Raw genomic sequence first — 14,440 nt, forward strand, 5'->3', positions numbered from 1 at the left:
GTTGTGTGCTGGAGAGCTAAACCCACTTGAACATTTACAATTCGAGTACTTGAGGGGTGAGATGCCCCCGCCACCTCCCCCGTTCGCCGCCCAAACCCGACCCCCCACCACCCAACACCACCCCCCCCTACCGCCCCCCCCCACCGCTAACCGCCAATGGCGAATCAATGACGGGCACGCCGCTTATTCTGAAGGTCGCCAATTTTGTCGACAGATCATCGTGAGCGCTGTAACGTTCCATCGATCTCAGCTCCACCGTCGCCACCCACCACCGTCGTCCGCCCCACCGTCAACAGCCACACCATCACCAGCCGCACGTGTGGAGTTCAATAGCCACTCGGAAACAGCGGGTAGGGCACGCAATCATAATGACAACAATATTTATATACAAAGGTTCCCAGTGTGAAATGGGGTTGGGAGTCGGGAGCGAGACTCGGGACCGGTTCAGATCTCGCTCGCCGTCAACGTTGACCATGGCCGCGAATCGAACTTGAGGCCCGCACGCTTCTCAGCGCAGTTAACGTGACAATTATCTGGAAACGTGCACAGGTTTCCTGAGGTTCGGAGGTGCGGGGGGAGGCACTCGCGCACTGCGGGAGAGGGCGAGATAACAAACTCCACACAGAGAGGGCACCCGAGGCAAGAATTTGACCCAGGCGCCTTGTACGCAGCGAGGCGCGGTGGTGGTGGCAATGGGGGTTTGGTGGTGGTGGTGGGCGGTGGTGGTGGCAGGGGTGGTGGTGCAGTGGTGGTGGTGGTAGTGGGGGTTTGGTGGTGGTGGTGGGCAGTGGTGGTGGCAGGGATGGTGGTGGTGGTGCAGTGGCGGTGGTGGTGGTGGCAGGGGTGGTGGTGGCATTGGGGGTTTGGTGGTGGCGGTGGGAGCGGTGGTGGTGGCGGTGGCTGTGGTAACGGTGTTGGTGGCGGTGCAGTGGTGGTGACAGGGGTGGCGTTGGCGGTGGGAGCGGTGGTGGTGGCGGCGGGTGGTGACGGTGGTGGCGGTGGTGGTGGAGCAGTGGTGGTGGCTGTGGTGTTGGTGGTGGTGGTAGCGGTGGGAGGCGGTGGTGGCGGCGGTCGCGGTGGTGGTGCAGTGGTGGTGACAGGGGTGGCGTTGGCGGTGAGAGCGCTGGTGGTGGCGGTGGTGACGGTGGTGATGGTGGTGGCGGTGGTGTTGGCGGTGGTGGTGGTGGGGGCGGTGGTGGCGGTGGCGGTGGTGTTGGTGGTGGTGGTGGTGGCGGTGGGGGCGGTGGTGGCGGCGGTGACGGTGGTTTAGCGCGGAGCCCCGACCGTGTGTGCAGTGTCACCTTGGGGCCTGACTTTCCTTGCTGCCCTCTTTGGCCCCGCTCTCCACGTGGACCCTAGACAATTAGAGAGACACAGAGAGGGAGAGAGAGCGGGAGGGGGGGAGAGGGAGACAGAGAGAGGGGGGGGAGAGAGAGAGAGTTGGGACTTTTAAGTCTGCGCAGCGCTCTCCCTCTCTTCCGTCTGCGCGTTTGAAACGCTGCCGTGGCCTTGCGGGACCCCTGGCGGAAAGCAGCTCGACATCGCACGGGAAATTTAAAAATCATTGGACATCAAACGGAGCACAAAAACGAAATGCGGAGACAGAGGAAGAAAGAGAGGTGGGAGTGGGGGGGAACAGAGAGAGAAGGGAGGAAGGGAGATGAACAGAGAGAGAGAGAGAGTCCCAGAGACAGAGGAAAGAGAGATGAGGCACGCCGAGAGGGAGCGGGTACGGAAACAAAAGAGTCGGTGAGAGACACGAGAGAGGCGAGAAAAAGAGATATTTAGGCAGAGAGACGGGTCAAATAGGCAGACAAAGAGAGAGGCAGAGAGACATCAGACACACAGCCAGAGAGAGAGACTTGCCAGCAAATAAGACGGGCAGATAGACAAACATTGCAAATAGACCAATACAAACTCACAAAGACCGCGATTCCGTGTATAGTTTTTCGATTTAAAGCTTTCGTGACTGCAGGGATTCATCTTTTTGGTTCTTTCGGTAAAGTCACGTAGAAGGGAAATAATACAATAATACAAATAAAACATAATAAAATACAATTCTCACGGTGAGAACCAAGAAGATGAATCCGTGTATAGTCTTTAACGGACTGTCGGGGCAAGTGCTGTTAGCGAGCAGCACCTATGAAGGCCGGCTCGGCGCACGAGGGGGTGGGTGGCCAGCACCACGCCCGGCCGCTTTTGTCTCCCCAGTGGCGATGTTTACACACCGCACAGGTACTCGGTTTAGGGCAGAGCCCTCCAGGACCGCTTGAAATATTCGCCACGACTGCTAATCGGCCGCGGGAGGGAATGCAGCTGGGATCCATCCGCTAGCCGCTCTCCCCCCCCCCCCCCCCGCACGCGCACACAGAGGACACGCGCAGGCAGAGTCAAATTGGGCACTTGGGTCGTGGACAAAATAACCGCGGGAATTGACACCGTCAGCCGGTGGCGGCGGTTCTCCGCTGATCTCCATGGACGGGTCTCAGAACGGGAGGGGGAGGGGTGGAGGGACACGTGGACACACCGCCGCACAATACCGCACAACACAAAGAGATTCAATTAAATTCGGGGGTGAACTTGGGCTCGCGTTGCTGCACACGCAATGCTGCGGAGCCAGGATTTTCAGGTGGGGGGGGGGGGGGGGGCAACCCCTGCGGCAATGCGAAATGATAGAGGAGTTCATATTCTTGGTTCTTTCGGTAAAGTCACGTAGAAGGGAAAATATTAAATAATAAAATAAAACTACTAAATTCTCACGACGTTTCGATTGCAACACAAGCAATCATCACCATCAGGTGTGAAACGTCGTGAGAACTTTATGTTTTATTTTTATTTTTTTATTATTTCCCTTCTACGTGACTTTACGGAAAAAAACAAGAATATGAATCCCTGCAGTCACGAAAGCTTTAAATCGAATGATAGAGGAGTTGTTAGTAAGTAAGGACTTGTCCCTTGCTTTTTATTCGACGCGTGCGTGGCGATGACGCAGCCATCGATCGAGGGTCGAATTCGAATCGCGTTGTGCGATTGGCATCGCGCTCGCTGAAGGTGAATGCCTTCAGGGAAGTCGTGGACTGTACACGCAACTGCGCACAATTCTGTGAGTCACTTATAACTGCTTTGCCGTTACTTATTGCCAATTATGGAATCAGACTATTGTCCTATCATCTCATAGAGTCCCTGGCACATAATAATCTGCTACACGGTGGCAGTGGGGGTCGCAAAATGCCGATTCATTACTAATAAACCCCAATGATCCGCCAGTGCGCACGCGTGCATTCATTTAGCTCCCGAGTGCTCGGATAAATAAAGCGGCACGCTGGAAACGTCCTTGGGGTCTCCGCAGAGACACCACCCCCGCCACCCCCCTGGTTAATCTCGTACGCAGAGTTGTCAACCCCTCATCAGTTGCCCCTACATTATTACAGATCAATTCAGACCTCATTGGTCACCCCTTGCCCCCTTATGCATCTCAACGTTCATCCTACAAAGTCTCCCGTCGTCACAAGGAGAGAAACACAAATACAGAGAATTTATTTTTCTCTCAAGAGTCGCGGTCGGAATCCCCCAGCCCACCCCTTCTCCCACCCTCATCCCACGTTCTCGTACGGAGATGTGCCCCCCCCCACCAACGCTCCCCCCCCACCCACCACCCACCCACCTCCACCCACCTCCAACCACCTACACCCCCCCCCCACCAACGCTAACCCCCCAACAAACTTCCACCCACCTACACCGCCCCCCCCCCCCACCAACGCTCCCCCCCCCACCCACCTCCACCCACCCACCTACACCCACCTACACCGCCCCCCCCACCCACCTCCACCCACCTACACCGCCACCCCCCCCCAACCACTCCCAAAAAATATATAAAAGCGTCAGAAAAATTGATTGTTTTTTTATCACCAGGGAAGATTGTTTATTAAAATGAGTGAGTGAGTGAGCGTGCGCGAATCTGTGTACGGTGTGTGTGTCTGTGTCTACGGCGTGTGTGTGTATGGTGTGTAAGGTGTATCTGTATGTGTGTGTGTCTGTGTGTGTCTACGGTGTGTGTGTATACGATGTGTGTGTGTGTGTATGTGGTGTGTGTGTGTGTCTGTGTGTGTACGCTGTCTGTATACGGTGTGTTGGCACAGCAGGGGGCACAGGTGGTGCATCAGCCAGTCATCTCGGTCATCTCAGTCAATCGACCCGTGGCACCTGGGTCTGCCCCGTAACCTCCTGCCAGCGGGCGTTCGACACTTTACGTGGCCTCAAGGTGCACATGGCCTGGCACAAGCGTCGTGGTGACGTCACCGCCACTTAGTGGCGAATGGCGGTTGTTGTTGTTGTTGTTGTGTGTGTCTGTGTGTGTCTGTGTCTACGGCGTGTGTGTGTCTGCGTACGGTGTGTGTGTCTGTGTGTATCTACGGCGTGTGTGTATAGTGTGTGTGTATGGTGTATGTGTGTGTGTGTATCTGTGTGTGTCTACGGTGTGTGTGTGTATATATGGTGTTTGTGTGTATGGTTTATCTGTGTGTCTACGGTGTGTGTGTGTATGATGTGTGTATGGTGTGTGTGTGTATAGTGTGTGTGTGTATGGTGTATCTGTGTGTGTGTCTGTGTGTGTCTACAGTGTGTGTGTGTACGGTGTGTGTGTGTATAGTGTGTGTGCGGTGTGTGCATCTGCGCGTGTGACGTAAATTTAAAATGGACTTCTGAACGAGACGATAAAAACACCCCGGACCTGATCTCGGCAATATTCACGTCTGTCCATTGACCTTTGCATGTACACAGCTGCAACATCATCATGAACCATCACACCAGGATCAATCCACTGCTGGATGAGACTCCCCGCAAACGAGTGAGCGATCGAGCGAGCGGAGTGAATCCGCGAGCGGCGGCGGCCACATCGACCGGTGGGACTCCCACGGCGAAGTCGGCACACTTACCGGTGTTCCCCTGCCTCCGTGCGGGCCCAGCTTGCCGGCTTCTCCCTGGGAGAGAGCGGCGACACGAGACAGACAAGGGGACAGTCGTCAGCAACAAAGGTAAAGGACAAAGATCCTCCCGTGTAGCCTCCCGAGCAGACACTTGGGGGCAAGTGCCTGGCAAGCGAGCCGCGTTGGAGGCCGGCACTGTGGCACACGAGGGCGGGCGGGTGGCCAACACCACGCCCGGCCGCCTTTGTCTCCCCCGGGTCGCACCAGGTACTCATTTGAGGCCGAGTCGACCTAGGGGGAGGCCGGGCACCGGGTTCGGACATTCGTCACGGGCGTGCGGCCGGGTGCGCAGTGCGGTGCGCTAACCACTGCGCCACCGCTCCTCGGCTTGCGTACAAACAGATCTGCAGGCGCACGCAGAGCACAAAGCTTGGCCTCTTACGTGCACGGGGGTGTAAGGCCCATGGGTGACGAGCTCGGTGCGCTAACCGTTGTGCCACCGCTCCAAGCCCAACCCACCCCAACACGCCCCCGACGTCTTTCGTTAATTACGCGGCGAAATTACGGAGGCTGCAAGTGTGAGATAACGAAACCCGAGTGATGACGCCCTTTGTTGAGCATAAATCGAGGGGAAAATTGCGCGTCGTGAATAACGACCAATCGAGAAAGAAAGACAAAGGCAGGGACGTGTGTGTTTCCTGAAACGTCTCGCTGCAGAGGTTGGAGTCCACGTGGCTCAAAGGGCGTTCCACTCCGGGTTCCAATGCGGTGAGTTCGTGGTCTCAGCCTGGTCACCGATGACCCAGAGACTCACGCAGAGACCCATTGACTCACGCAGAGACACATAGACTCACACAGAGACATAGACTCGCACGGAGACCCATAGACTCACACAGAGACCCATAGACTCACGCAGAGACTCATAGACTCACACAAAGACCAATAGACTCACACATAGACACATAGACTAACATAGAGGCCCATAGACTAACACAGAGACCCATAAACTCACACATAGACCCAGAGACTCACACAGAGACACAGACTCGCACGGAGACCCATAGACTCACACAGAGACACAGACTAACACAGAGGCCCATAGACTCACACATAGACTAACACAGACTCGCACAGAGACCCATAGACTCACACATAGATCCACAGACTCGCACAGAGACACAGACTCACACAGAGACTCATAGACTCACACAGAGACCAATAGACTTACACATAGACACATAGACTAACATAGAGACCCATAGACTAACATAGAGACCCATAGACTCACATATAGACCCAGAGACTCACACAGATACCTAGAGACTCACACAGAGACCCAGAGACTCGCACAGAGACCCACAGACTCGCACGGAGGCCCATAGACTCACACAGAGACACAGACTCGCACGGAGACCCAGAGACTCACACAGAGACACATTCGCCGGTCCTGCAATTCATTCCCTTCCCAGGCATCTCGATCGCATTTTACATTATCCCCAAGCAAGTCTTGCAACTGCTTCCCCGAATCGAGCCCCCTCCCCCCCCCTCTACCCCCCACCCCGGCCACTGTGAATTGGAGAGATGCACTCCTGTGATGTGTAAAATAGCCGCAGGGCTAAGAGGATAGGAATATATTTTATTTGTTAAGAGGAAGAGGAGGAGGGGGGGACACGCTTTGCTGCTTACATGCATATTTAAAGAGACGTCATTCCATCTCACACTCATCATCACCATCACCATCATCACTATCATCATTATCATTACCATCATCATCACCATCATCATCACCATCATAACTATCATCATTATCATCACCATCATCATCACCATCATCATCACCATCATCATCACCATCATCATCATCACCATCATCATCACCATCATCATCACCATCATCATCACCATCATAACTATCATCATTATCATCACCATCATCATCACCATCATCATCACCATCATCACCATCACCACCATCATCACCATCATCATCACCATCATCATCACCATCATTATCATCACCATCATCATCACCATCATCATCACCATCATAACTATCATCATTATCATCACCATCATCATCACCATCATCATCACCATCATCATCACCATCATCATCACCATCATCGCCATCATCATCACCATCATCACCATCACCACCATCATCACCATCACCACCATCATCACCATCATCATCACCATCATCATCACCATCATAACTATCATCATTATCATCACCATCATCATCACCATCATCATCACCATCATCATCATCACCATCATCATCACCATCATCGCCATCATCATCACCATCATCACCATCACCACCATCATCACCATCACCACCATCATCACCATCATCATCACCATCATCATCATCACCATCATCATCACCATCATCGCCATCATCATCACCATCATCACCATCACCACCATCATCACCATCATCACCATCATCACCACCATCAGGGGGGAGCGTGGGGGGAGCGTGGGGGGAGCCAGGGGGGAGCTAGGGGGGGGCGAGTGGGGGGCGAGGGGGGGGGGCGAGGGGGGGGCAAGAGGGGGGGTGAGAGGGGAGCGAGGGGGGGCGAGTGGGGGGCGAGGGGGGGGGGCGAGGGGGGGGGCAAGAGGGGGGGTGAGAGGGGAGCGAGGGGGGGCGAGTGGGGGGCGAGGGGGGGGGGCGAGGGGGGGGCAAGAGGGGGGGTGAGAGGGGAGCGAGGGGGGCGAGGGGGGGGCGAGGGGGGGAGCGAGGGTGGAGCAAGGGGGGAGCGAGGGGGGGGGCGAGGGGGGGAGCGTGTGGGGAGCGTGGGGGCAGGGAGGGGGGGGGCGAGAGGGGGGGGAGCGACTCACCCGGGTTCCTTTCTCTCCTTGGGCTCCGGCCAAACCGATGAGCCCCAAAGATCCCTGCAGCAGCAACGACAGTGCACAGGTGAGTGTGAGCAGGTGAGTGTGAGCAGGTGAGTGTTAGTAGGTGAGTGTGAGCAGGTGAGTGTGAGTAGGTGAGTGTGAGTAGGTGAGTGTGAGCAGGTGATTGTGAGCAGGTGAGTGTGAGTAGGTGAGTGTCAGTAGGTGAGTGTGAGCAGGTGAGTGTGAGTAGGTGAGTGTGAGTAGGTGAGTGTGAGCAGGTGATTGTGAGCAGGTAAGTGTGAGTAGGTGAGTGTCAGTAGGTGAGTGTGAGCAGGTGAGTGTGAGTAGGTGAGTGTGAGTAGGTGAGTGTCCGCAGGTGAGTGTGAGTAGGTGAGTGTGAGCAGGTGAGTGTCAGCAGGTGAGTGTCAGTAGGTGAGTGTGAGTAGGTGAGTGTGAGCAGGTGAGTGTGAGTAGGTGAGTGTGAGTAGGTGAGTGTCAGTAGGTGAGTGTCAGCAGGTGAGTGTGAGTAGGTGAGTGTGAGCAGGTGAGTGTGAGCAGGTGAGTGTGAGTAGGTGAGTGTCAGTAGGTGAGTGTCAGTAGGTGAGTGTCAGCAGGTGAGTGTGAGTAGCTGAGTGTCAGCAGGTGAGTGTGAGTAGGTGAGTGTGAGCAGGTGAGTGTGAGTAGGTGAGTGTGAGCAGGTGAGTGTCAGTAGGTGAGTGTGAGTAGGAGTGTGTCAGTAGGTGAGTGTGAGCAGGTGAGTGTCAGTAGGTGAGTGTCAGTAGGTGAGTGTGAGTAGGTGAGTGTCAGTAGGTGAGTGTGAGCAGGTGAGTGTCAGCAGGTGAGTGGCGCGTCGTTCTGCACGGTGTCCCGACGTTTCAGCTCCCCGTGCCGGGATCTCCCGTCGTCCCAGCGCACCTTTTCGCTTTGGGAGATGCGTCCGCGATGATGATGGTGATAATGATGGTGATGATGGTGATGATGATGGTGATTATGGTGATGATGGTGATGATGGTAACGGTAATTCACAGTTTCTCTGTCAACCCACTGCTGGATGAAGGGGTCACGGAAACCCCCCCCCCCACGTAGCGCTAATTGGAGCTTACGTTACTTACGGGGTGGAGGTATGGATTTACATGGAAAAGTGTAAATAAATATGAATAGGACAACCCAGAGGGGAAAATGCCTTGGTCCTGAATTGAAAAATCGTTCGGCACTGCTTTGCCAATATCATCGTCGTCATCGTCATGATCGGCCATGATAAATCTACTGCTGGATGAGCGCCCACACCCCCATCTGGCAGATGCCAGTCATCTCAGCCTGCACGCAAAAACAAAGATCCCCCGTGTAGCCTGTCACAGACTGTTGGGGCAAGTGGTGTTAGCGAGCAGCACCTGTGACGGCCGGCACGGCACACGAAGGGGGCGGGTGGGCCAGCGCCACGCCCGGCCGCCTTTGTCTCCCCGAGCGGCGATGCTTGCTACACATTGACCTACGGGGTAGGCCCTGGAACCGGTTCAGATAATCGGCACCGGCGTTGACCGCGAGCGGGAATCGAACTCGGCTCGCCGGGTTCGTAGTGCGGCGCGCTAATCGCTGCACTACCGCTCCCCACGCATCCGCGCAACGGTGTTATTAACAAAAGCTCGTTGATTTTTTGTCTTACGAAAAGCGCGCCATCCCCCCACCCCTCGCCCGCCTTGCACCCCCTTGTCAGCTGCCGGTGGTGGCGGTGGTGGGGTGGCGGTGGCGGTGGCGTTGGTGGGGGGCCGTGGTGGTGGTGGGGGGGGGGGCCGTGGCGGTGGTGGGGGGGGGGCCGTGATTCCCGGCATCTCCGCCCGTCGTCACGGGCGGGTGGGCGAGTGGCAAATTAAACTATCGACGGCGGGGAGACGCAGGCATGGCTGGTTCAAAGTACGGGAGTGCTGCTCTCCCCGCGCCGTTCATTTCCCGCTCTCACCCGTGTCGGCTCGGGGTGGAGTGGGCGTCCTCTGCTCTCGTTACAAGCCCCGTCGCTGACCCCCCCCCCCCATCGGTTATTTTTCTTTCTCGCGCGCGGTGGCTCCCGACGGAATCGCGCGCAGATTTCCTGACCAGTTCCAACGACGTCGTCTCTCCCGCTCGTTCAGCGAGCGGGAGTTTCAATCGCCGCCTTTTCAACGAAAGACGGCGCTCTGGAATCAAGGGAATCAAGCGGCCGACGCCTCGCTTGATTCCCTGGTTCCCCAGTGCCCAGCGTGCCCCGCGAGAGAGAGCGCGGCATGAGAGAGCGCAGAATCAGAGATTTCAACCTCAATGAGACTTCCTCCTCCTCGCGCGCCGTAAGCACATTTGCGACTGATTTGCTCCGCGCAAGACAGATGGCTTCAATTTCACGTTCCTCTAAGCACGTTTAGCCGTATAAATAAAACATTTATTTATTCAATTTTCCCGGGATAACCGCCCGAAAGATTTACATATATATATTCGTGCGTGTTTTTCGTCTCTTAACCCTCTGGCAATAGGATAAAATGTTCACAGTTGGTCAAACACGATGAATGATCTCCCCCTCTCTCTCTCTCTATGTAATGAAATCTAGTGAACCGTTTAAGGCACCCTGCCCATCCACTGCTGGATAAGGGGGGGGGGGGTCCTCCCTCGTCACGTTGCGTCAGGAAGGTCACTGTCACCATTCTTGTCTGCCGCTCGTCGGTGCGGGGCGGTGAAGAGGGCGTGGGGGGGAAAACAGTGGTGGTGATGGTGGTGATGGTGGTGATGGTGGTGGTGGTGATGGTGGTGATGGTGGTGGTGATGGTGGTGGTGATGATGATGGTGGTGGTGGTGATGATGGTGGTGGTGATGATGGTGGTGATGGTGGTGGTGATGGTGGTGGTGATGGTGGTGATGGTGGTGATAGTGATGGTGATGGTGGTGGTGATGGTGGTGGTGGTGATGGTGATGATGGTGGTGATGGTGGTGGTGGTGGTGGTGGTGGTGGTGGTGATGGTGGTGGTGATGATGATGGTGGTGGTGGTGATGATGGTGGTGGTGATGATGGTGGTGATGGTGGTGGTGATGGTGGTGGTGATGGTGGTGATGGTGGTGGTGATGGTGGTGGTGGTGATGGTGGTGGTGGTGATGATGGTGATGGTGGTGGTGGTGATGGTGGTGGTGGTGGTGGTGGTGATGGTGGTGGTGGTGGTGATGGTGGTGGTGGTGGTGATGATGATAATGATGGCGGTGGTGATGGTGGTGGTGGTGGTGATGGTGGCGGTGGTGATAATGATGGCGGTGTTGATGATGATGGCGGTGATGATAATGACGATGGTGATGATGATGGTGGTGGTGATAATGATGATGATGGCGGTGACGGTCGCGATGACAATCCTGGTAAATCCAGGACAGGTGGCAACACCCCCAAGCTCGCCTGCGCCCTCTCACCTTGGGTCCCAACCGCCCCGGGTATCCAGACAGGCCAGGAGCTCCCAGCTTCCCCTGCAGACACGGGGGGGCAGGAGGGGGGGGGGGTTAAGTGAAACATCAGCCAAGCTGGCAAGCCGCTCCGTTAAGCGAGCCTCAATTCAAATGCACATTTGACTGCCACGGTCGTGGTGAAACCAGGACACTGCTGGCCTTGATGACAAACCCTGTCCTGTTTTCACCGGATCGGGGAGCGTGAGCCAGCACTTGATCGTCGTACCTTCTCTCCGGCGGGGCCGTTGGGACCTGGGTCGCCGGGAGGGCCCGTGCGGCCCTTGGGGCCTTCGGGGCCATCTTCTCCTCTCGGTCCGAAGGGCCCACTCTCACCCTGAGTGCGGAGACCCCAAAATAGCCGTCGTCGTCATCATCATTATCATCATCGTCATCATCATCATCGTCACTTAACTATTGTCATCATCACCATCATCGTTGACTTTACCATTGTCATCATCATCTTATTATAATACTGCATCGTCATCATCATCATCATCCTTACTATTTCATCATCATCAAGTGTCATCATTGATGTCATCATTGTCATCGTCGCAGATTATCGAGTGCATTATTCACAATCGTCACGAGCCGAATTCGTGAATTGTTGATCAACACTGCGCTCATCATGGCCCATCATCACAGGTTCAGTTGATTCGTAATCATCGTCGTCATCGTCATGATCATTCGAGATGATTAGCCTTCTGTCAATCCACTGGTGGATGGAGTCCATACTTCACCATCCTGGTCAGCCTGGGTTTAGTGAAGGGGCAAGGAAGAGGATGGGGCATGGGGTTGGATCGATTCAGATTTCGCTCGCCACTGATGCTCGCCCTGATCGGGAATGGAACCCAGCTGATGAAGAGGACAGTGCAGTGTGCAGACCACAGCACTACTGCTCCAGCTAAAAATAACTTTGTTATTTAAAATTATTAATTAATGACTTTTTTAGATATTGTATCATTTGGCATCAAACTAAGACGCCTATCTAACACAGAGACTCCTGGCCTACCCTCTGTACTCCCATCGCGTGCTTGTGTTGATTGTTGTTGTAAGTTTCTGACATCTGTGACAACAATAAGGCACTTTAGAGCCCATTGGATTCCTCCAGTATGAATAATGCATTCTGATTCCAAACACCGGGGCAGATGATTCAAATTTTTTTTTGACCAGCACTGATTCAAGTGAGCCCGACTCCACTGATGAGACACTTCGTGTCGAAACCGGTTCAGAGGATGCTCGTGCCGAGTCGGCGACGCTGAATGTAATCAGTCTCAGAAGGCTGTGGGGTAATCTCACCCTGCAAGCGCTGGAATTGTGAGTGTTCTAGTGGGGTTTAACTCTCCAACACACAAGCGGCGTGTGCTGAACTAGTCACGAATTGGTCACGTTTCGTTCACGGGACACAAACCTCACACCGATTGGCTGCGCCGGGTGCTGGCGGATATTTACACGATCTAACCCAAAAAAAACCTGTATTACGGAAGCTAAGGAAATATATCGTCTGCTTTTATATTTATTTATTTTATAATAGCTATTTATATTGTCCGCAGCGACGCTATAAATGATTCATTTTGAGTTGCATTTACAGAGAAACTTGTTTTCTCAAAATGCTTCCCATCAGGAAGAAAATAATACGTAAATAAACAACAGATTATCATCATCATTATTACTATGATGATTGTTTACCCAGGAAAGGTCCTGGCCAGTTTTCTCAGAAAGTGGTGAAGCTGCTGCTGCTGCTGCTGCTGTGCCAATTGAGTAATTTGAAAGTTAATGTTTCAGCATTTGTGATAATTTGGCCAATACCGGTTCCACATTGTTGGTGCTGATGTTGTGGCAGGAGGAGGAAACCCACGCAGAAGAGGGGTGGGAGGTGGGACAAAGAGACAGAATTCTGCAGAGTGAAGCACCTGGGTCAGGATACGAACTGTGACCAGGGCCTCATTATCCAATAGGCCACAGAAGGCACTGTGTCGAGGGCCTACTCAGACACCGACTCACCCAGCCACCCAATCACTTACCCACTCACTCACCCACGCACCCAGCCACCCACCCACTCACCCACGCACCCAGCCACCCATTCACTTACCCACCCACTCACCCACTCACCCAGCCACCCAATCACGTACACACTCACTCACCCAGCCACCCACTCACCCAGCCACCCAATCACTTACCCACCCACTCACCCACTCACCCAGCCACCCAATCACTTACACACTCACTCACCCAGCCACCCAATCACTTACACACTCACTCACCCAGCCACCCACTCACCCAGCCACCCAATCACTTACCCACTCACTCACCCACGCACCCAGCCACCCATTCACTTACCCACCCACTCACCCAGCCACCCAATCACTTACCCACTCACTCACCCACGCACCCAGCCACCCATTCACTTACCCACCCACTCACCCAGCCACCCAATCACTTACACACTCACTCACCCAGCCACCCACTCACCCAGCCACCCACTCACCCAGCCACCCAATCACTTACACACCAACTCACCCACTCACCCAGCCACCCAATCACTTACACACTCACTCACCCAGCCACCCACTCACCCAGCCACCCATTCACCCAGCCACCCAATCACTTACACACCAACTCACCCACTCACCCAGCCACCCATTCACTTACCCACGCACTAACCCAGCCACCCATTCACTTACACACTCACTGCCCCAGCTACCTACTCACCCAGCCACCCATTCACTTACCCACCCACTCACTCACCCACACACTCACTCACTTATTCACCCACTCACCAACCCACTCACCCACTCACCCAGCCACCCATTCATTTACCCACCCACTCATCCAGCCATCCATTCACTTACCTACTCACTCATCCAGCCACCCACTCACCCAGCCACTCACTCACTTATTCACCCGCTCACCCACCCACTCACCCACTCACCATGTCCGTCCTATCCAATAGGCCAGAGTAGAAACTGTGCCTAGGGCCTCAGGAAACTAAAGGCCTACGAAAAAAATGTGACCGCGTTTTTTGCGTTGTTGATACGACATTTTTGTTTTTCAACCAAGATATCTTCTTGAGTAAATACGTGTGTCCATACGTAGCAAAGGAAAGTCGCAACAGCCTACGTGCAAAGAGGCAGAGTCATGTCAATGTTATCTGCGGCACACGGCTCGCTCCCATCGGACGAGGGCGCGGACTAAAACGACGGACGCATCGGTAACTCCGCGGG

The 14,440-nt window shown here is 54.6% G+C and overlaps 1 protein-coding gene across 1 annotated transcript in view; it reads right to left on the bottom strand.

The window, feature by feature from the left end:
* Positions 1–14,440, bottom strand: part of LOC144736551 (uncharacterized) — a 145,910-nt gene that overhangs the window by 54,754 nt on the left and 76,716 nt on the right. The window contains exons 28-32 of the mRNA XM_078619100.1: positions 11,446–11,553; positions 11,187–11,240; positions 7,773–7,826; positions 4,935–4,979; positions 1,302–1,355 (exon numbers count right to left, since the gene is read on the bottom strand). Of these exons, the coding sequence (XP_078475226.1) occupies positions 1,302–1,355; positions 4,935–4,979; positions 7,773–7,826; positions 11,187–11,240; positions 11,446–11,553 (315 nt within the window). The remainder of the gene's footprint in view (positions 1–1,301; positions 1,356–4,934; positions 4,980–7,772; positions 7,827–11,186; positions 11,241–11,445; positions 11,554–14,440) is intronic.

The sequence above is a fragment of the Lampetra planeri genome, chromosome 61, assembly GCF_965212315.1.
Source record: "Lampetra planeri chromosome 61, kcLamPlan1.2.h2, whole genome shotgun sequence".
In the NCBI taxonomy this organism is placed as follows: Eukaryota; Metazoa; Chordata; class Hyperoartia; order Petromyzontiformes; family Petromyzontidae; genus Lampetra; species Lampetra planeri.